Source organism: Pelmatolapia mariae, linkage group LG7, assembly GCF_036321145.2.
Source record: "Pelmatolapia mariae isolate MD_Pm_ZW linkage group LG7, Pm_UMD_F_2, whole genome shotgun sequence".
Classification (NCBI taxonomy): Eukaryota; Metazoa; Chordata; class Actinopteri; order Cichliformes; family Cichlidae; genus Pelmatolapia; species Pelmatolapia mariae.
Genome location: NC_086233.1, coordinates 484,706 through 507,234, shown reverse-complemented (window position 1 = coordinate 507,234; position 22,529 = coordinate 484,706). Strand labels below are relative to the sequence as shown.

Genomic DNA, 22,529 nt, shown 5'->3' with positions numbered 1-22,529 from the left:
TCACTGATTCCTGGACATTGGTCTCCAGAATCTGCTGATACTGAGTGGAATCCATGTGTCCCTCAACTTTGACAAGATTCCCAGTCCCTGCACTGGCCACACAGCCCCACAGCATGATGGAACCAGCACCATATTTTACTGTAGGTAGCAGGTGTTTTTCTTGGAATGCTGTGTTCTGTTTCCTCCATGCATAACGCCCCTTGTTATGCCCAAATAACTCAATTTTCGTTTCATCAGTCCACAGCACCTTATTCCAGAATGAAGCTGACATGTCCAAATGTGCTTTAGCGGCTCTATTTGTGCTGTGGGCGGAGAAAAGGCTTCCTCTGCATCACTCTCACATACGGCATCTCCTTGTGTAAAGTGCACCGAATGGTTGAACGATGCACAGCGACTCCATCTGCTGCAAGATGATGTTGTAGGTCTTTGGTGCTGGTCTGTGGGTCGACTCTGACTGTTCTCACCATTCGTCGCTTCTGTCTATCCGAGATTTTTCTTGGTCTGCCACTTCGAACCTTAACTTGAACTGAGCCTGTGGTCTTCCATTGTCTCAATATGTTCCTAACTGTGGAAACAGACGGCTTAAATCTCTGACACAGCTTTCTGTGTCCTTCCCCTAAACCATGATGGTGAACAATCTTTGTCTTCAGGTCATCTGAGAGTTGTTTTGAGACCCCCATGTTGCTGCTCTTCAGAGAAAATTAAAAGAGGAGGGAAACTTACAATTGACCCCCTTAAATACTCTTTCTCATTATTGGATTCACCTGTGTATGTAGGTCAGGGGTCACTGAGCTTACCGAGCCAATCTGAGTTCCAATAATTAGTTCTAAAGGTTTTGGAATCAATAAAATGCCAACAGTGCCCAAATTTATGCACCTGCCTGATTTTGTTTAAATAATTATTGCACACTTTCTGTAAATCCAATAAACTTCATTTCACTTCTCAAATATCACTGTGTGTGTCTCCTATATGATATATTTAACTGACATTTTTTATTGTAACAACCAACAATTTATACAGGAAAATAATGACTATTAACAAGGTTGCCCAAACTTTTGCATCCCACTGTACATTTCATAGACAAGTCAGAATATTTTGAGAAAGTATTTAGTTGACAAAACTCCAAAACACAAACTTAACAACGTGGTGTATGCTGTACAGTGTAACAAGGAATGCACAGACCTCTACATCGGAGAGACCAAACAGCCACTTCACAAGCGCATGGCACAACATAGAAGAGCCACCTCCACAGAGGATGGCAATGTTCACATTTTGGACAGAGAGGACAGATGGTTTGAAAGAGGAGTGAAAGAAGCCATCTATGTCCACTGTGAGCGACCATCTTTGAACAGAGGCAGTGGTTTACGACACCAACTGTCTGCCATCTATAATCCAGTTCTGAGATCCTTCCCAGACGCTTTAACGCCCACTCACATCCTGGGCCATCTGACCTCAGGAAATCACATGATAGGGTGGGGCCAGGTTTAACAATGAGCTCACCTGAAACCCTGGCTGATTGTGACCCACACCCGTTTTCATGCCTTGGCTCAGGTGATTAGAGGATCATCAGGGGGTCCTTTGTCCCTCTTTGGGGGGATACTCCCACTGGGTTTAAATCTGGGACTCTCCACTATTTGACCCTAGAACTGAAGAAGCTTCTCAGATGAGAGGTGAAACGTCTTCAAGCAGCTTAAAGACGTCCAGATGCTTTTCTTTCCAGGCTCCTTAGACTATTTAGTTGGAACAATACTGAGAAAGAAAATGAATAACTCACCAGGTTCTGGTGGTTTGACCTAAAATCGATTTACAGTGATGTGTGAGAAACTCTTGATTTCTCTCCTCAAATAAACAGTTTGATTGATGAAATTGAAGTGAACGTTAAAAGCTTCCCTCGTCCCTTCTCCTGTAGACCCAGCGGTGGTCACCAATCTGGCCGTCGCTGCAAACACCACCACCAGCCTGTCCTTCCACTGGTCACCACCAGAGGGAGACTTTCAGCTGTATGAAGTTTTTCTGTATGATCGTAATGACCAGCTGCACGAGAAAAAGCGCGTCCAGTCCAACAGTCAGCAGTGCTCTTTTCAGGGCCTCAGACCTGGTGCTCCTTACAAGATGTTGATCCAGATCCACAGTGGAGACCAGACCAACCAGACCTCCATCGACGCCAGAACAGGTGAGACCAGCTGGTCCTCCCGAGTACACGGTCCTTGACTGGAAATAAAATGTAAAGGATATTATGCCTTCTGTATCCGAAGAGTGGACTTGCAGATTGTATCGGTGATCGTGTTTCTCTTCAGTCCCGTCAGCCGCAGCGTTCCTGAAAGCTAAGAGTGGAAACCAGTCTGACAGTCTTTGGGTAAACTGGGAGCGTGGTGACGGTGATCTAAGTGGATACCAGCTGTATCTCTACAACCCCAACGGTTCTCAGCAGGCCATGCATCAGCTGGGCTCAGAGGCCACAGGGTTCATCTTCTCAGGCCTTGTAGCGGGTCGCCTGTATCGAGCCGAGGTGCTGAGCCAGAGCGGCGGGCTCAGCAACAGGGCAAGCACCCTGGGCCGGACGGGTAAGATGCAGCTTCTGTTAGAGCTCAGATCACCTCAGTATTCCTTGATATTCAGTCAGCAGTTTCAGTGGTTTAGCAAAATGCATTTTTCCAGTTTTATCAGTGCAGCACGCAGTCGCAACATAAAGTAACAAGAGACATTTTAAAACATAAAGTCTAGAAACATGAGGAGCAGAACAAATGAAATCCTAATTTTAAGCAGAGACACACGAATTGGAATAGTTTCTGATCAGCAACAAATCCTGCCCCTCCTCAGCTCCCAGACCACCTGCCTCCATCTTGTTCAGGGGGGTGACCAACACCTCCCTGGAGATCACATGGAGTGGCCCTGTGGACTCCGACTATGATGACTTTGACCTGCAGTGGACTCCTCGGGACCGGCTGTCCATCATCAATCCGTACCACACCCGGACGTCCAGCAACCGCATCCTGAGGGGGATGTTCCCTGGACGGCTCTACAACTTCAGCCTCCGCACCATCAGTGGGACCACAGAGCCTGGGGCCACACCTACCTATAGCACACCTATCCGCAAAAGCATCCGCACCAGTAGGTGGCAGCACTTTATGTCAATTCTGATTTGAATTGTCATGTGGTTTCACTCCATTACTTTCGTCTACAGAGCCAGAGAGAGTCCACAGCCTCCACTGTCGCCCTCAGAGTTCCACCTCCATCTCCTGCTCCTGGGTAACCCCGGACACCGATTACGACTCCTACACCATCGAGTGTCTCCGCAAGGATTCCCACACACTGATGTACTCCAGACTCGCTGAGCGGGACTCCAACAGCTACATCATCACTGAGCTGGAGCCTCACAAACACTACACGGTCTCTGTGAAGGTCATGTCTGGTGGGAAGCCCAGCGACGAGGCTCAGGACAACATGGTCACCATGCTTGACCGTAAGAGCGAGTGGAAGTTAACATGTCCTCAGTGTGACGGAGGGTGTTTAACATGCTGTCCTCCTCTTGACTCTTGAAGGTCCTCCGGTGCCCCCCTCCGGTACCCGGGTCAGTGAGCAGTCTGCTGTGGTCACCAAGTCCTCCATCTCCTTCCAGTTTAACTGCAGCTGGTTCAGTGACGTCAATGGAGCTGTTAAGTACTTCACTGTAGTAGTGACTGAGTCTGAAGGTGAGCAGCATCCACATAAGGCCAGTTTACTGGAATTCTTCTGATTGGTTGGTCCTCCTGAAAAGAATCTGTAGTAACTCCTCTTGGATCTCCTTCCTGTAGTTCTGGTCACCTGACTTCAATTGGTGGTATCGGTCTTAAATTGTGTGTGCTGTCATTTTTTTCACCATTCCCTCATACCTCTTCTTTTGGGATAAATAATGGATGATGGGATGGATTATGGAATTAATAGATGGATAACGGAAATAATAATGGATGGACAGACAGAAGGATGATAATAGGATGCAATAATCTAATCCTGAATCTTCTGGTTTGTTTTTGAAGATGTTAGCCTAATGCAGCTGGAGCAGAAGCACCCACTGCCCTCCTACCTGGACTACAGCTCCAACAGCTCCGTCAGGTCCTACCAGACCAGCTATTTCCCCAGCCGATGCACCGAGAGCCCTGACAGCACCACCCAGAGCTTTAACATCAGCTTGGGGACTGGGATGGACTTGCTAGGGGGCACCTGTGATGCCAGAGGCTCAGACCAGGACCCAGAGTCTAGCGGAGATCTGAACCACTTCTGTGATGGACCCCTGAAGCCAAAGACTGCCTACAGGTACTGAAAAATCCTCTGCATGAATGTCAGGTACTTGACTCCGTGTCCACTTCCTCCAAACTGCAGCACTCCAGGGCGGTAGACTGACCAGAAACCTGGAGCCTTAATGGTTTGTTAGAACCAGCTCATCATCTCTGAACCTTTCAGCCCCGTAGACTTTTTGCTCCAGTGTTACCTCTAAGGTCAGGCGTTGCGTGAATAACCTTAGGGGCGTCTGTGTTTGTCTCCAGGATCAGCGTCCGAGCTTTCACTCAGCTGTTTGATGATGATGCAAAGGACTTGAGTGTCTTGTCTCCACTGTTCTCTGACACCTGCCTATCGCAACCCATCATCACTGAGGCTGGTGAGAACAAACCTTAGCTCGATTAAAATACACCTGAGGTCAAGCTGGGATGAGCAGGTGCAGGTAAAAAATTCAGAAAAGTATCACAGTTGTGTTTCCTCCTGCAGAGCCTCTGAGCGGTGTCATCGAAGGTGTGAGTGCTGGACTCTTCCTCGCTGCTGTGATTGTGGGAATCACCGTTCTGTTTGTCTGCAGGCACAGAACTCGCAAAGTGTGAGTATCAGAGGACGCACCTGTCTGTAAGGTACACCTGCTTAGCTTTGTTTAGGTTAAACGGTGCTGCTGTGTTTCCACCAGTGAGGAAGAGAGGCTGGAGGTCAGGATAAATATGAGGAGAGAGAGAGCAGCAGCAGGGAACCAGCTGGGTGTCAGAGGGTAAGTAATCAATAATCAATAATGTTCAGGGATGTTTGCACAGTGACTCACCTTTCATAACACTCTATACAACACATTTGAAATGAAACAGTAAGAGTGCAAACTCTCGCCACCGTTAATATGAAATAAAATCATTAGTTTTTTACCCAGAAAGTTGATCCTGTTCATCTGGACGTCTTCAGTGGGAGAAACGTTTCATTATCATCAGGTGACTTCTTTAGTCTCAGCTGACTGCAGGTATCAACCTTATAAGCACCTGCACAATGACTGACACTAGCGCCACTGGTGACCAATGGGCTGTGAGGTCAGTTTATGATCATTAATATGGAAAATGTCACGATCACTGATCTGTGATCATTGATCGATGGCCATGAGTCCCATTCACAGAGAGTTGGGGAATGGCTGCAATCACAGCATTGTAAGATGGTGACCCTTAGGCCCCCTCCTCGATTCAGAGATGGTCTCCACAGGTCTTTTGGAAGGACGATAGTTTCAGTCACTGTGCAAATGTCCTGTTTATAAGGTTGAAACCTGCAGTCAGCTGAGATTGAAGAAGTCACCTGGACGATGACGAAACGTTTCTCCCACTGAAGATGTCCGGATAAACAGAATCAGCTTTCTGGAATTCCCTTACCTGCATGATACACTGATGGACATGCATGTCCTCTAAAATCCACCAGGGGGTGCTGCGGCACCTTCAGCTCCCTTACCTGCTGAAGGCAGCATCAGAACTGAACTGATACTACAGTCAGAGTACTGTTATGCCTTTGTTTCTGCGGACATGTGATTGCATTGTGACAGATTATTTTCCTTCAGAGGAGGGTCTGATTAATGCATGTAGTACTGCATGTAGTACTGCATGTAGTACTGCGTGTGTGTACAGATGAAAATGCATCATTAGGTTTAAACTCTGAGGTCTCTCTCTCTCTCTGCCTTTTGCTCCTCAGCAGCCGTCGAATCTCCAGGTCTGTAATTCCGTTCACACTGCTTCAGGTTCATCTTTGACCTTTTGTGAATTTTTCTAGTTTTAAATGTTTTCTTTTCTCCTGCAGTCCCATTAAGATTGTGAACTTTGAGTCTCACTACAGCAAACTACAGGCTGACTCCAACTACCTGATGTCAGAGGAGTATGAGGTCAGCGATCAATAAAACTAATTTGTTCCTCATTGAAAGACCCCAGCTTCAGCATATCACATCCCTCAAGAATAAACAAACTTGTGGCAACATTGAGGATGGTGCAGGATGTTAGATCCAGGGTTTATCCTGTCTGTTTTCACTATTTTGACGTTTAAGAGTGTTCAGAGTGGGCCTTTGTTTGTGTTGTGAATCGCTTTTATTTTCTCCCTATCAGGATCTGAAGGACGTCGGTCGTAACCAGCCTCTGGACTCGGCTCTGCTGCCGGAGAACCGGGGAAAGAACCGATACAATAACATCCTGCCCTGTGAGTCAAGAACCCACAGACACAATAAGAGATCACCGGGTTGTAGAAGGTCTGGGTCTAACTGCCTTTCTCATATTCAGACGACTCGACGAGGGTCAAGCTGTCCTACGTTGATGACGACCCCTGCTCTGACTACATCAATGCCAGTTACATCCCAGTAAGTCAGTACAGACTTGAGATGCACCACACTGGAGATCCATTTAAAGTGCAGTAAAGAGTGAAAACATAAAAACATGCAGTGCATCTTAGTTTTTACTCAGATGAGTAGGGCCACCTAATAGCTTCTTCATTTCGCAGCTTGCCAGTCGGTGTTTTTGGGTGACTGTACAATGATTGCAACACAAACACACCTGGCTTAGTTAGGACAGGGTTTAATTTTGGTTGGATGTGAAGAAGTCCATTGCAAAGACCGATCTCGATAAAGACTCATTTAGTAGTTAAGAGCAGGATGGGTGAAGACGAGATGATGAAGCTGGTCTCTGAAACCAGAGACAAAGACGATAAAGTGTTTACTGAGGTTAGAGATCATGTGAACAGTAGCATCATTTTCTCATAGACTCCTATGAGTCAGTCACAGCGGTTGTCCGAGTTTCGGGGCGTTCACACTCTCTGTTTTCAGGGTAACAACTTCCGGCGGGAGTACATCGCCACACAGGGTCCTCTGCCTGGAACTAAAGACGACTTCTGGAAGATGGTTTGGGAGCAGAATGTCCACAATGTGGTGATGGTCACTCAGTGTGTGGAGAAAGGAAGGGTGGGTAGCACAGAGGCAATGATTACAGAGACCATCTTCACAAACTCATCAGCCTGAAACAGTGAGGTTTTCCTCCTCTTCCTCCATCCAGGTGAAATGTGATCACTACTGGCCGTTCGATCAGGATCCTCTGTACTACGGAGACCTGATCGTCCAGATGCTGTCAGAATCGGTTCTACCTGAGTGGACCATCAGAGAGTTTAACATCTACAGCGTACGTTTCACCGACAGCTGTCGTCTTTGTTACCGAACCGGTTTGAGTGTGAAAGGCGGCTCGAACGCTTGTTTCATTTTATTCTTGAGGATCTGAGAAGCTGATCCCAGCTCAGTTTAATGTGCCTGTGCGTTGCAGGAGGAGCAGCTCGGCTTCAGCCGCCTGGTTCGTCAGTTTCACTACACGGTGTGGCCGGACCACGGTGTCCCAGAGACCACTCAGTCCCTCATCCAGTTTGTCCGTACTGTCCGAGACTACGTCAACAGGACTTCGGGATCTGGACCCACTGTAGTCCACTGCAGGTACCTCATTGTGCCCTTAAAATATCAGCCTCTTCAGAGGGACGAACCACTGATTTCCTAGAATCTCAAACGTGTGAAGCATCACATGGTCAGATGTGACGTAATTATAGCTAAACCAACAGAAACCTCACAGTGTGAGAACACTTATGTTTTTCACCAGCTTAACACGCTAATTTGTGTTTGTCATGATGTGGACTATCCTGCTCATTAACTGTAGTCAGTATACGACGTGTTTTTTGACTGGACTTTGGTCTTTTTGTCAGCGCCGGTGTGGGCCGGACGGGGACTTTCATTGTCCTGGATCGAGTGCTGCAGCAGCTGGACGCCAAAGACACGGTGGATATCTACGGCGCCGTGTTTGACCTGCGACTCCATCGATCCCACATGGTGCAGACTGAGGTAGGACCAATGCTTCATGGGGGCAAACGTTTGTATGCCGTTACGTGGCGATCTCTGCACTTTTAGCCGACTCTTCCTTTTCTGTGTGTCAGCCATATTTGTAGTTTGAAAATTGTTTAATCTGGTATGATGACTGAAGTTTCACATTTGGGATTTCAGCATTGAAACTGCTGCTGAGAACCTGAATGAGTTCAGACTTATTATTTACATACTTCGATTTGTTGTCTGATGCTATGAGATGGTCCAGCGATGTCCTCTGCTAGAGTTCAGAGAGCTTTCCTGAGCTGAGCAGATGTAAATATTCAATATATCAAAGGAACCCAAGATCTGCTGTTTACAAGACAGGTTTGTTTTTAGTTTTCCCTTACTGGCTAATCTGTGTTTCTAAACCCTGGTCCTGACAAACACCTGAAGGCACTCAGTCACAGGTGACTAAAATAATCCCCCAGGCTGAAATGATAGACTGCTGTAATAATCCTGTAATCTGTGCTGTCAGACTGAGCTCAGGTGTGACTCACCTGCCACCTCTCCACAGGTGCAGTATGCATACCTGCATCAGTGTGTCAGAGACGTCCTCAGAGCCAGGAAGCTACGCAGCGAGCAGGAGGGAATGTACAGGATGTGAGGCGGTGAGTCATCGATAACCTTCATATTATTGATCCTACATATCAGATTACCGCCCTCAGATTATGAACACATTATTGACAGATTATTGGTCCTTTTAACAGACGTGGAGCCTCAGATTAACATCAGGTTATTGACAGGTTCTTGATGGGTTATTGACAGGTTATTGACGGGTTATTGACAGATTATTGACAGGATATTGATGGGTTATTGATGGGTTATTGACAGATTATTGACAGGATATTGATGGGTTACTGACAGGTTATTGACAGGTTATTTACAGGATATTGATGGGTTATTGACAGGTTATTGACAGGTTATTGATGGGTTATTGACAGGATATTGACAGGTTATTGACAGGTTATTGATGGGTTATTGACAGGTTATTGATGGGTTATTGACAGGTTATTGACAGGATATTGATGGGTTATTGACAGGTTATTTGCAGGTTATTGATGGGTTATTGACAGGATATTGACAGGTTATTGACAGGTTATTGATGGGTTATTGACAGGTTATTTACAGGTTATTGACGGGTTATTGACAGGTTATTTGCAGGTTATTGATGGGTTATTGACAGGATATTGACAGGTTATTGACAGGTTATTGATGGGTTATTGACAGGTTATTGATGGGTTATTGATGGGTTATTTACAGGACATTGATGGGTTATTGACAGGTTATTGACAGGTTATTTACAGGTTATTGACAGGTTATTTACAGGTTATTGATGGGTTATTGACAAGTTATTTATGGGTTATTGACGGGTTACTGACAGATTATTGATGGGTTATTGACAGGTTATTGACAGGTTATTGATGGGTTATTGACGGGTTATTGACGGTTTATTGAGAAGTTATTGACAGGTTCGTGACAGATTATTGGTGGGTTATTGACGGCTTATTGAGAAGTTATTGACAGGTTAGTGACAGATTATTGATGGGTTATTGACAGCTTATTTATAGGTTATTGACGGGTTGTTGCCGGTTTTATGACACTTATTGACAGGTTATTGATGGGTTATTGATGGCTTATTGACAGATTATTAACAGGTTACTGACAGATTACTGACAGGTTATTGACGGGTTACTGACAGGTTATTGACGGCTCATTGACAGGTTATTGACAGGTTATTGACGGCTTATTGATGGGTTATTGGTCCTTTCCACAGACGCTGACCCTGACCGTAACGATTGTACTGACTGCTGAGCCATTGCTGAGCTCTTCAGAGAGACATGTCCATATATTTTTCTACAGTGTTCGTATGTCACAGAGAAATGTTTATAACTTTAATTTGTTTTAATTTATGTTCAGCTGTGTGACATCTGTCTGTATAGATTATCTATAGATTATTGGTTGTATCATCTCCTATGTGTTTGATTTGCTGGAATATTGGCTCCAGTTTCTCGGTTGAGTTTCTGTTGTCCTGTTTATATCTCTGTCACAGGTGCTCATACCTGTAAGTTTACCTGTGCTTGTACCTGTAAGTGTACCTGTGCTCGTCTGTATGTGAGCAGCTTATTAAACACACAACACAAAATTATCAGCTCTCTAATTATTCATCCAGAAACTCTATGATAATCTGAGCAGGATTATTTCAGTACGACTGAACTCTGAGCACAAGAAGAAAAGAACATAAAGCTTCTAAAACGAAAGAAGTTTTTCACTATGAATTATGGGACGTAATCGTCTCCTCTCCTGCTTCAGTGCTTCCTAAAGGAGATCCTATCCGGTCTTTAAGTGATGATCTGATGAATCCTGCTTCCGGGTCCAAACTACTCTGCGTTTAATAAGGCTGTTGTGTTTTTAACATGCTTTGTATCTTGTTTTATTTAATCTGAACAAGCCCCTAAAAACAGTCAGTGATCACTGTCGGCCTCTCTCGGTTTTTATTGCCGCTGTTCATTTTAAAGCTCAGTGTTTAAACCCTTAGATGTAACTCCAGCCCAGCCCATGCAGCAGTATATTAATGACTAACCTCGTATTGTGGCTGGATTATCTCAGTTGTTCTCCCGACTGAGGTTTGGTCCGTTTACAGCATCCTGCCATGCGATTGCATTTGTCTCTAACCATCGGGAACCCTCACGTTAACTTTTATCGAGTGGAAAAAAGTTAGCGTTCATCCTCCAGCTTCATTGTGTTTATGCTATGCTAACATAGCTGTGTCGCTAGCGATCACGTAGCACATCATTATATAGCAGCTAGCCCAACTTCAGTAACCCTACAAACGTCACTGCTGTTTAGTTTTCTGTCTTCATTTATGTTGGAAGTGATAGCAGAGCTGTACGTTTTAATCTCTCAGTCAGAACATGCTATATCATGTTTAGGTGGAAACTAGCGAGCTAACTTACTGCTAACTTCTAACTCTGTTAAATGTAATAAATTCTGTTTTCATGGATGTCTGGATGTTAAACTTTGTTACACCTGGTAAAGCAGCAACGCTGATCATTTTATTAAAGATGAAAGAATTTAGACAGTTTGTAACTCTGATAGCTCTGCTATCATAATCAATCTCTCATTCAGAACATGCTATATCATGTTTAGGTGTAAACTAGCGAGCTAACTTCCTGCTAACTTCTAAATCTGTTAAACTTCATAAATCCTTTTCCTTTTTCCTTTTTAATAGATGTCTGGATGTTAAACTTAATTGCTACACCTGGTAAAGCAGCCACACTGATCATTTTATTACAGATAAAAGAATTTAGACAGTTTGTAAGTCTCAGTGGTGCCGCAGTGTTCGTTCGACTTTGGGACCTGAAGCGAAGTTTGGACCCGGAAACGACTAATGATGTCAGACTTAAATACTGGAAAGGAAGCACTGAAGCTCCTTTCCTTGAGAGGACGCAAACAGCATTCATGTCCTAACTCAGTCACAGCTTTTACCTTCTGTATCATCAGCTCGTCACGGCCAAGGAGGTTTTTGCCTCTTCTCCACTGACACTGCGCTAAAGACGCCAGCGTCCTGCAACCACAAGGATCTAGTTCTAGACCCAGCACTGGTGGAGAACAGGGATCTGACAGGAGGGGCTGAGTAAATCCAGATTCCTCTGGAAGGAGATAAGCCCAGATTAAAACTCAGCTGAAGCTTCCAAAATAAGACTAAAATTTAAAAGTCCCTCTCCGAAGTCGTGCGATTCAAACAGATATCAGCTGAGGATTATTTGATCACCGCTGTTTGATCAATATAGGAAGGTTGATTAGTTATAATAATGTGAAAAAATTGATTCTTCCTGTCCCAGCTTTTCACAATAAAAGCCCGAAATAACGGCGAAGAACCTTGTAAAAAAATAACAGAAGGATGTTATCTGCTGCAGAGTGTAGACTGAAATAAAAATCTTATTCTACTCATTATAAAATAGAAGATTTATATCCATGAATATAAAATACAATATATATTTTTATTCATTAATCTAAAGATATTATGCCCATAAGAATATGATGCTAGTGAGACAGAAGATTATAGTTTCCTTATTAAATTAACATTTTAAAATCAGATCAGTTTAATAAAGTAACAGCGTGAAGAATGAAACTGGTTTAATGATTTATCAATAATATTTGAATCATTTCTGATCAGTGGTCTGATTTAGTGACTTTTACAAAATAACTAAATTACATGTAAATTATTCATATAAAAGCTTTATAGTAACTGTTACTGTCAGTGAGATCAGAGCAAGCGTGTGATGTTTGTAAAGAGCATGTGACCTTAATTCAAACCTGGACCTCAGAATGATCAGCAGGATATTGATTACTCTGGTCTGAAGCTCAGGTATGAGGAAGAAGAAACCTCATCTGTGCGAGCACTCTTCCTGTCTGTGAGATGTTCCCCCTCAGCGTCAGTGGGACTCAAACCCACCATCTCCTGTTTACCACCTGCAGCTCACACCTGAAGCAGGAGAAGAGGAGTCGCCCCTTGCTGGGCATTGGACAGAACGCAGGTTTAAGGAGCTCTGTGTGTCTGAAGAACGGTTTCGTTCCTGCTCGGTCTTGTTAATTGATCCGTGGTTGTGTCTCGAAGCAGCCGGCTGAATTCACTGTTGTCTACCAGGGTTTCAGCTCAACCCCCCACCCCCATTAAGCCCACGCTGAACTGCACGCGCTTTTACCTTTGTCCTTATCCAAAGGTCAAAGGTCAGACACTTTCTGTTACAGAGTTATTTCAGGACTTTATGAGAAATTTGTAGGACTTTTGATCACTTACACTGTTATCCTGACATGTGTTTGTGTGTCTGTGTGTGTGTGCCATGTTTAGATTGTTGTGAGGACCAGAAATTGGAACACTACTATGCTTGTGGGGACCAAGAGGCCTTATGGGGACAAAGTGCCCGTCCCCACAAGTTTGAAGACATTTTTGAGACTCAAAATGTGGTTTTAGCGTCACAGTTAGATTGTGGTTAGGTGTGTGTGTTTTGGTAGCTGTGTGTCTGTGTATGTTTAGTTGCAGTGTGTCTCGGCGTCTGGCGGGGAGAGGCCCCGGCTGTCCCAAGCTCCAGGGGCCGCGCATGCGCCGTGTGGCGGGCTTTCCACATCGAGGCTGTGAAGTGTCGGAAGTTTGTCGGAGAGAGGCCGAACAGAGGACGCTGTGAGTGAACCAAAGAGTGTTTTAAAGGCGAAAAAAGTGTGTGAGGACGCGCGGGGGAAGTCTGCAGAGCACCCCGAAGGCCCGTCGATGGGTTTGAGCCGCTTCCCGCTGGTTAATCGGCGCAGACAGCAGCGTTAGCGGCGGCTGGAAGAAGTTGTAATTGTTTTTTGGCGCTCAGCGGCGAAGAGGAAAGATGGAGGATCTGCGGCTGTAGCCGCGGCTAACGCTAGCTGCCCCAGCGTCTTCTCGGCCCCAATCCGAGCTGCCGAGCGGTCCCGAGGGCGTCCCGCGGTTTGGATGCTCCCATCGGACACGGCGAAGTAGCCTCGTAAGTATGTTTCTTTGTCCCGGGCTGTTTGTTGGATGTTTGTGGGAACGAACGGGCGGAGTGCGTCGGTGTGTAGCCCCGAGCTAATTAGCTGAAATCACGGTTAGCTTATTGAGCTTAGCTCCGTGCTGCTAGCTGCCATTACACCCACACACCGAAGTTTGTCAGCCCAACAAAGTTCACCGAGAGCGGGACGAGAGTGGCGCGGCCTCGCGGGGAGAGGCTGTGACCCAGAGAGAAAGAAACACGGGCCATTATCTCACACACACTGTGGTAAAGTAATAAGTCAGTGTTTTCAGCCCCCCCCCCACCGCACACACGCGCACACGCATTCTGAGTGAGTGATTCAAAACAAGGAAGGACAGAAACATAAAGATCAGGCTGCTTTCATTCAGTCAGTGATCGATTAATCAATCGGTGCCAGTTTCATCTTATCATCTGTCAGTTATTTTATTGATTAATCAGTCAGCTGCTCCAGAGATCTTCCTTCAAAAATCAGTGTGCTCTATAAGGGAACCGTTTAAACTCTTCTGACAGGAAATTATCTTAGTTATTTATTGATAAACAGGCTAATAATTATCTGAACAATTTAGTCAAAGGATCTGTGGTGGTTTGGAATATTGATTAGCTGATTATTATTGGTTATTGAGATTTCTTATATTGATCGATCAACTCTGGGATGTCGACATTTACAATCCTCGTTCCTCAGTTTATTTTAGTTTATCTTCCTCATCTAGAGCTTAATTTAACATCAAACCCATCAGACTGACACTGTTGGGTGAAATCAGTCAGATCAATATCAGCCAGTCTTAGTATTTTCTAATCAGTAAAAAAAATAGAAAAAGTTTTTTTTCATTTAAATTCAGACTTGATCCATTTATTGATTACCAATCATTTGTTAATTACCTGATTGGAAGAGAAACAGCTGGCTGATTAATCAGATTATTAATTGATTAAAGGTTTTTAATGTTTAAATGTTGGGACATTTGGTTGTAAAAAGCTTTGAAGATTGATTGTAGAGTGACAGATTAAAGGAAAAACAGTGTGAGGTCAGGAGACTGTCATCGTGGTTTCCTGCTGTTCACCCCGACTCTTCACCAGACACCATTCAGGAAAACAGGACTTTTACCTGAGAGAGCAGGTGAGCTCCGGGTCTGCCCCTGTCCCTATTGCTGTGACGCAGGGTCGGTTTGGATCACAGGTAACTCAGTGAAACATGAAAAAGTGGCCGACTTAGCAGAAACAGGTATAATCTGTTTTTGTGAATGGACTCTGGTGAGACGTTTCATGTCACTTCTACATAAACATGGACGTTATATTTAATCTCACATTGAGGAAAATTAACTGCAGCACAGGAGATGGGAAGAAAAGGTGAATTACAAAAATAAAATAAGAATAGAAAAAAAGTAGATCAGTAAATTGGTGCACGGAAAACACGCCAACATGAAGACGGTGTGAACCTCCAACCTTCTGCTTACCCGATGGATCAGTGCTGTGAGATGTTTTGGGTTCACGTGTTCCCGTCGTCATGTTTGGATTTATTGATAATAACTTGCATTAATGTCTGGATATTGATCAGTCCCCAAATCTGAACCCTGCTTTGGATAAAACTTCAAAACGCCGAAACTCGTTAAAGCACGTTTAACCCACAGAAACTAAACCGAGTCACTCGGACCTTCAAAATAAAAGCATAAAAATCAGCTGTAAAAGTTTGTGATGCGCTCAGATTAGTGTAGATGTTTTTAATCTTCATGTGTCAGATTTTAGATGAAGGCGGTGCGGTCATCGAATTTTGCTAAATGGAACAAATGCCGACCCATCGCCCGGTGGGCCAAGCCGTCGCCCGCTGGGTTGACCCAGTGTGACTGCACTGAGGTGGAGCTGATGATTTCAGACACACTTGACTGTTCTGCAGCTGAAAACAATGAAACTAAACCTGGTTATTGATTATTGATGACTGAAGCAGCTGCTGATTTGCTGTCATGGGTAAAGTTTTTTTTTTCTTTTCTGAAGCTGGTCAGAGGCTGTTTTAAGATCATTTTCCATTTTCTTGGACAGTGACACGTATGTGTCAGCTGTTCGGTCGCTGCTTCCACCTGTAAATAAAAACGACGGCTTTATAATCGTTTCCTGTTTGAGTCCAGCTCAAGCGAAGGCGCCGGCTCACGGGGCGGGTGGGGCTGTTTGTCGGGCAAATGATTAAAGTGAGTGAGTAAAGCCTTGAACGCCCTCACACGCTGAAGCTGTAAAATAATACGTTTATTTGTTAAACTGAGCTTCACTCGCGTAATCTGGATCTGGCACTGGTTTCCTGCAGCTCCCAGTGAGTCTGCAGAAAGCACCGTCTCAGGTTTAGAAAACTAAACAGGTGAATTCTGATTGTTTTTAATTTGACAGTTTTTCTCCATCCAATAAAATCATGAAAACGAATTAAAGAATTCATTTGAATGAAAAGAAGATGGAAACTTTTAAATCTAATCTCATTAAGAACAACGACCAAAGAGAGTGACGGACCAATGAGAGGCAGCCGTCAGACGTAAACAGTTCAGCCTGGATCATCAGAGCTGCTTCATTACAGCAGCAGCAAAAATGATTTCAGGAGTAATGATCGAGATTTCTGTGACCGATGCTGTGTTTGAGAGTGTCACAGGATGTGTGATGCACCCTCTGCCAGCACATCAATGACTGTGTGATGGCTCCGAAAACAGGAGACGCGCTGCGATCGGTGATTGAGCCGATCGGGGACATTGATCCGAGCATTGAACTACTGTTTTAGCCTCTTTAAACAGTTTTTTGTGGAAGGATGATTTTAGAGCATTTTTGTCTTTAAGAGTAATCCGGCAGCGTCAGCTTGAAGTGCAGCGCTGCAAGCTGGAGACTGCGTAACAATCCCAAAAGCCAGTTAATGTTTTTTATATTAAAAAATATTAATCATTTGTTTAATTAACAGGAGCACTGTTATGACGAAAGAGAAAAACGGCAGCAGAAAAACAGAAGGGTCAGAGGTCACGGCACCTCATCGTCAGACTGGACAGAAGAAATGAGGAAGCGTTGAGCAATGGTCACAGGGTCAGGGTGTCAAAGCGATCTACATCTGACGTCCTCATGAATGCCTGTCGTATTATTATTAAGGTGACAGTAACACGAGTGAAGTGTGGCGCAAAATGCCAAACTCGGTTTTATGATCAACTTCTTTAACACCAAATGTCACCTGAAAATCATCAGAAAAAATAATGCAAAAAACAAACAAACTGAGAGCTGTTGATGATGCAGAGTGATGTCAGAGGCCGGTGTGATGTTTTATTGACGTCTTTTATTTTGGTGCACTGAGCCTCACCTGCTGTTTCTTGTGCAGAGCTGCTGTTCCTGTTTGACCCCTGACGGCTCTGAGGATGGAAGCAGGGCTACCGGAGGCAGGATCTAGGTGAGTCCACCAATCGGGGAGCAGCGTGCGTGCGTCGTCTGGGTGCTGCCATGTTTCCTCACGTGCCTTCTCCTTGCTGCAGACATCAGATGGTGCTCTGAAGAAGCCATGGGTAGCTGCCTAAGCTGTCCAGAGAAAGAGTCGATTCCAGATAATCATCAGAGTAAATTCAAGGTGAGTCCTGCCCCGGCCTGTCTCACCTGTACTCCCACACGTCCCGTCACTCGCTCATTACTCACAGCCCTGCTGCACACCTGCCGACGTGTCTCCACGTGAGGGTGGCCGATTGGTGAGCAGGTTGGGCCGTGGGCGGAGCCTCGGCTCCCACAGCTGTAACAGCGATGGGCTGTAAGTCTAAACGGGTGTATGCTGGGAAATGAGTCAGAGATCAGCTGGTCTCAGAAAAGGGAGGAGAATTTTCAGGTCACGTGGTTAAAGTTCTCGTCCTCTGATCGCTCAAATCATCAATAAATTATGACCAGCAGGCAGGAGGTGAATCCGCCTCATTGAGAGGGCGCAGGTTCTCCGGGTCACAGTGGTCTCATCCAAATTTTTGAGTGTACTGTCCCTTTAAAGGGGACATGAAACGCTGCACATATAAAGGCTGATTCACGCCACTGAGCGCTGCTCTTACAAACTGACATAGGTGTAACGTCGTGTGGTTGGCTGCAGCTAACAGACTGAAATGTGGTGTCACAGAGTGACACCAGCAGTAACTGGGTGATCATGACAGGCTGTGTTTGCTGTCTTACTGCATAGTAAACAAAGATACGCCACGCGGCGCTTAAATAAAACTGTGTGTCGGCTCCTCAGGCGAACTTCGGTCTGTGGAGATGTTTGTGATGTAGAAGGTCCTCGGGCTTAAATGAGCAGCTGCAGGGTGCGGAGGCACGACCTCCGTCAGTTTTTAGGTGGCGTTAGATGTTTGTTCGCTTCTGAACACAAGACCGTGAGAAGTTCACGTCTTGCATTCAGCAGGAAGACAGAGCACGCTCCGTTAAACTCATCCTCAGGATTAAGATTCACTGATTTCTGCAGATGCCTGCTGATACTGGGTGTGGTGCCGGTAAAGGCGTGAAATGTCAGAGGTCATGACGCTCTCTCTCTCTCTGCCCGTCAGGTGATCAATGTGGACGACGATGGGAACGAACTGGGCTCAGGAGTGATGGAGCTGACCGATGCCGAGCTCGTCCTCCATACCCATCGCCGCGATGACGTCAGGTGGCCTTACCTGTGCCTGCGCCGCTATGGCTACGACTCTAACCTGTTCTCGTTCGAGAGCGGCCGCCGCTGCCAGACGGGCCAAGGTAAGAATCCGTGTGTGCCAACAGGAAATGAGGTCACCACAGGATCGTGTGTGTGTGTTGATTAAAGGTGTTTCTTGTTTCTGGTCTCTGCCTTGCTATGATTCGCTGTCAGGAGGGGGGTGTAGGAGGGGCCGTTAGGTCAGGTGGCCTAGTAAGTCTCAGCAGAATGTCCTTCGTCCTGCCCCGACCCTGATCAGTATTGATCAGCTGTCGGTGAAAGAGCGTGTGGATCAAAACCTGCCTGCAGTGTGTGTGGTGCGTGATCCACCTGGTTTTGGTTCCTGTGAGGAGTCAGCAGAACCACCAAAATGATCCAGATCAATAGAAAACCAATTGATCTGGATTATTCTGATAGTTGATCAGCAGCTCCTCCCACCGCTCAGCGACCATTGTAGGAACGTCTCTGAGATGTAGGAGGAGCTAAATGTTCACTTCAGTGATTGTAGATCATGTGCATTTTTCTGCAAATGCTCAGTCGCAGCATCACTCATCCAGAGCATGACTCTGGGTCCGCCCACCACAATAGCGTGCTAGTGACATGAGAAAAACCGTCCTCAGCTGTGATTGGCTTGTTTGTTTCCTGCCTGCTGATTGCCTCCTTGGGCAGGAAGCTGTTTGTGTCTTCAGAGATTAGACCGATCCCGTCTGACTCATCTCTCTTCCTGTTTCCTGTGGGTGAGGCTGCAGCCAACAGAGTGCAGCATAGTAACCACAGTAACCAGATTACCTGTTACTGATCTCACCTGTAAGTGTTCTTAATGTTGTTGCTGTTGGTGAACCCTTCACTGTGACTTCACCTGTAGGCTCCACCTCCTCCTGGACTCACCTGAGCTCAGTTTGATTGTCCTGAAATCAAACTCAGTGTTCTGTAGTTTAAACCTGGCTGTTTCTACCTGACCAGGTGTGAGTGCTCATTTTAACCTGTGTGTGTGTGTGTGTGTTCGTGTTCAGGTATCTTTGCCTTCAAGTGTGCTCGTGCTGAGGAGATCTTCAACATGCTGCAGGAGGTGATGCACAGCCACAGCATCAGCGTGGTGGAGGAGGCTGTGCTGGAACCCAGCCCCCAGGCGGCGCTCACGCCTGCAGGTAAAAACACCTGACAACCACGGACTGAAGTGAGGTGTGGGGAGGGAAAGAGAGCACCCTGACCAAATCTCTACGTGTTGTGTTGCCCTCTGGTGGCTGTTAGATGAAGTGAAGGTTCATGTCAATTCCTGTTGGAGACCAGGTCAGGTGCTGTCAGAAGGAGGGTGATCAGTGATTGGAGGCTTGAATATCTTAAAGCCTTCAACATGAAATTCAGGTGTTAGTGTATTTTTACCATGTGACGTTTACAGGTGCAGGTCACATGCTTACTCACTAAACTCCTCCCATCTCTTTCCCCTCTGGCTGCAGCTCTCGGCTACTCGGTGCCGTCTGTGCCAAACGGTGTCACGCGGATCCCATCTGTGGGCGAGGCACCATCTCACCCCTCCAGTCGTCACCCGTCTGTGGCGAGCACCCGGCTGCCGTCGGTGGGGGAGGAGTCCACGCACCCTCTGCTGGTGGCCGATGACGCGGTAAGTCTCACCTGCGATCCTCGCCGTCGGGGGCGGGACATCCTGTGCTCTGTCTGTACTTTCAGCAGCACTGCCCAGTCACGTTTGAGCATGGTTAAAATACACCTGCACAGGAAGTGTTTTGTTCTATGCACAAGCAGAGAACGGCTTCTTCCTGCATCTGCTTTTCACAATAAAAGCCCCAGACTGCTGGTAAACTAACTCTTTCTTGAAATCTGCCTACGCTACCAGTAGGTAGGGTAACCCATTAAACCTGACACAAGTACACCTCAAGCCCCTGAAGGTTTTATTACATACTGTGATGTTATCATGTTGACTAGCTCCCACCTACCAATAGGCTGAAATGACCCCTCATTAGAAAAGCATTGTGTCAGTTAGTTTCAACACAGTAATGTACAGAAATCGATCAGAAACCTGTCGACCACATCAATCTGTACCTCAGACCTTAGGTAACAGTAGCTCCTGCATTTTAATCAAACACCTGAAGAAAACGTTTCCTTTAACCTGCAGTGCTGACCTATCAGTTTTTAGATCAGGTAGACACAGGTCTGATCTTCACTAGCAGAACATAAAGTCCAGCTGAAGGAATCTGCTACCTGAAAACTCTCCTGAGAGATCACCTGGGGACCACTCTGATGATTGTACAGGTGTCTCACACCTCTCACCTGTTAGCTTTACCTGGAGGACTTGGACTGCTCGTCATCTAAATAAATGAGAGATGTGACACACCTGGACAGTCCGAGGGTTTAGGTGCTCCTGATGTCCCTGAAGCTTTCTGTCACTTTAAAGTTTGTCAGCAGTTGGGTGACCTGCAGGTAACTGGGTCTCACCTATCCTATCTGTTCACAGGTACACACCTACGTCAACACCACGGGGCTCCTGGAGGAGCAGCCGAGCCCGCTAACTGTCACCACCCCGCTGGAGAGCCCTACCTCTCCACAGTCTCAGTGTCCGCCGACGCCTCCGCCCCCTCCGAGGGTCCGCGGGGAGCCGCCGCCTCCGACGCCCGCCCCAGCAGAGCCACAGGTGTTGCTGGAGCCACAAGGCGTGCGTTTTGTGCTGGGCCCCACGCCTGTTCAGAGGCAGCTGATGGAGCGGCGGCAGAAGGAGCTGAAGGATGCCGCCGAGCACCAAGAGACTAACGGCCACGGCGAGAAGCCCACCGAGCCTGAACCTGCCGCCACACACTCCAACGGCTCGTCGGCTCCTCGCCGCCACCGCCCGCCCCCCCTCACACCCGACCTGCAGAATGTCAATAACTCGGCCCAGCGGCGCACGGCCCTGCTGGACTATGAGAACCTGCCGGTGCTGCCGCCCGTGTGGGAGGCGAGGAAGCCGAGCTCCGAGGACGAGGAGAAGAGCTGCGGCGGCTCCAAAACGCCGTCGCTCAATGGCTACAACCACCATGCCCACCACCACCTGCACCACTCCTATTCCCACCCGTTGTCCGCTGCGCTCGAATCCTCGCACAACTACGTCAACACAGAGAACGTCACGGCGCCGCTCAGCGCCCACCGGCCTGACACGGCCCGCCGCCGCGTTGATGGGCCCACCATCTTCAACTTTGACTTTCGCCGGCCGCTGGTGTCGGGCCACGGCGAGCCGCCCAAGACGCTCAACTACATCGAGGTGGAGATGGACGGCGGGGCCGGGAACAAAGGCGCCTCGGACGGGAGCAATCCCCACACGCCGCGCACCCCCTCCTCGCCGTTGCCCCCCACCACCCCCACCCGCCGCACCGAACTCTACGCCCTCATCGACATCGAGCGCACCGCTGCCATGTCCAACTTACAGAAGGCACGGCCGCGGGACGACGGCACGTCACGCAAGACGAGACACAACAGCACGGAGCTGCCCACCAAAAGCACGGCGTGACCCCCCCGTTTTTACTCTGGGCTCCACGCCGAGCCGCACACGGACTCCATGAGCCGGACACTTCCTGCAGACAGACTGATGATGACATACCTCTGCTGGAGGCGGCGTGCTGATGATGTAATAGACTTCCTTATATGGTACAAATCAGTATTACTGAACAAAGCATTCCATTTAGCCTTTTATACGAGTCACTACGTGCTGCTGTAAGTCACTTATGTTCTACATGTACAGTAGATGTGCCACAATAAAAGTCTGGTTTTATTTCTACTGCAGAGCCTGTTTGGGGAAGAGTCTGTTTAGCACATTTAAATGTCTGAACTCGGGTTTCTGGTGCAGCAGAGTTTGGCGGTGACTGATGAAGGCACCACATGTGACTGAAGTGCAGACTTTCAGCTTTTACTCAGCAGCTTTAAATAAAGATTTACTTTTTGCTGTCTGTGGGATCTTCAGTGTTAAAAGCAACTCTTACATTTAGACACATTAGTCTGTCCACTTACTTTTGATCCTGTGAGAACGCTGTAGTACTTTAATGAAACCCTGCCCTTCAGTCCCATCCTGGTTCTTACAGAGGAAGGACTATGAAACCTGTCCCCGTCCAGAATCTGGCCTTCATCAGCATCACTGCACCTGAGCACACAGGTGTTTTCCTGTATGACCTCAGTGCAGCAGGTTTAGGAGAGACTGCTGAAAACGTGTGCTGACAATACCTGT

General features: G+C 46.7%; 2 protein-coding genes across 6 annotated transcripts in view; both read left to right on the top strand.

Annotated features, from left to right (window-relative positions):
- The window catches only part of LOC134630285 (receptor-type tyrosine-protein phosphatase beta-like), a 30,613-nt gene extending 19,461 nt beyond the window's left edge, over nucleotides 1–11,152 (top strand). Inside the window, exons 15-33 of one of the 3 annotated variants that reach the window (XM_063477448.1) lie at nucleotides 1,910–2,173; nucleotides 2,298–2,564; nucleotides 2,821–3,111; nucleotides 3,185–3,463; nucleotides 3,543–3,692; nucleotides 4,017–4,293; nucleotides 4,524–4,636; nucleotides 4,744–4,849; nucleotides 4,934–5,011; nucleotides 5,962–5,976; nucleotides 6,064–6,145; nucleotides 6,363–6,453; nucleotides 6,534–6,610; nucleotides 7,073–7,207; nucleotides 7,299–7,421; nucleotides 7,560–7,723; nucleotides 7,987–8,122; nucleotides 8,658–8,751; nucleotides 9,918–11,152. In XM_063477448.1, coding sequence (XP_063333518.1) covers nucleotides 1,910–2,173; nucleotides 2,298–2,564; nucleotides 2,821–3,111; nucleotides 3,185–3,463; nucleotides 3,543–3,692; nucleotides 4,017–4,293; nucleotides 4,524–4,636; nucleotides 4,744–4,849; nucleotides 4,934–5,011; nucleotides 5,962–5,976; nucleotides 6,064–6,145; nucleotides 6,363–6,453; nucleotides 6,534–6,610; nucleotides 7,073–7,207; nucleotides 7,299–7,421; nucleotides 7,560–7,723; nucleotides 7,987–8,122; nucleotides 8,658–8,747 — 2,738 coding nt within the window. In that variant the 3' untranslated portion in view covers nucleotides 8,748–8,751; nucleotides 9,918–11,152. Of the gene's footprint in view, nucleotides 1–1,909; nucleotides 2,174–2,297; nucleotides 2,565–2,820; nucleotides 3,112–3,184; nucleotides 3,464–3,542; nucleotides 3,693–4,016; nucleotides 4,294–4,523; nucleotides 4,637–4,743; nucleotides 4,850–4,933; nucleotides 5,012–5,958; nucleotides 5,977–6,063; nucleotides 6,146–6,362; nucleotides 6,454–6,533; nucleotides 6,611–7,072; nucleotides 7,208–7,298; nucleotides 7,422–7,559; nucleotides 7,724–7,986; nucleotides 8,123–8,657; nucleotides 8,752–9,917 lie in introns of all 3 variants that reach the window. The other 2 variants (XM_063477447.2, XM_063477449.1) reach the window with 2 other exon arrangements.
- A 1,206-nt stretch (nucleotides 11,153–12,358) lies between these two features.
- LOC134630284 (fibroblast growth factor receptor substrate 2-like) lies at nucleotides 12,359–22,090 on the top strand. 3 transcript variants are annotated; one of them, XM_063477444.1, is made up of 7 exons: nucleotides 12,359–13,653; nucleotides 17,009–17,077; nucleotides 17,160–17,251; nucleotides 18,198–18,384; nucleotides 19,336–19,470; nucleotides 19,780–19,943; nucleotides 20,793–22,090. In XM_063477444.1, the coding sequence occupies exons 3-7, from the start codon at nucleotides 17,186–17,188 to the stop codon at nucleotides 21,816–21,818; spliced, it is 1,578 nt and encodes a 525-aa protein (XP_063333514.1). In that variant the 5' UTR covers nucleotides 12,359–13,653; nucleotides 17,009–17,077; nucleotides 17,160–17,185; the 3' UTR covers nucleotides 21,819–22,090. The 3 variants fall into 3 exon arrangements, with proteins under 3 accessions (XP_063333514.1, XP_063333516.1, XP_063333515.1); XM_063477446.1 differs by having other exon boundaries at nucleotides 12,359–13,657; XM_063477445.1 differs by having other exon boundaries at nucleotides 17,009–17,251.
- The last annotated feature ends 439 nt before the right edge of the window (nucleotides 22,091–22,529 follow it).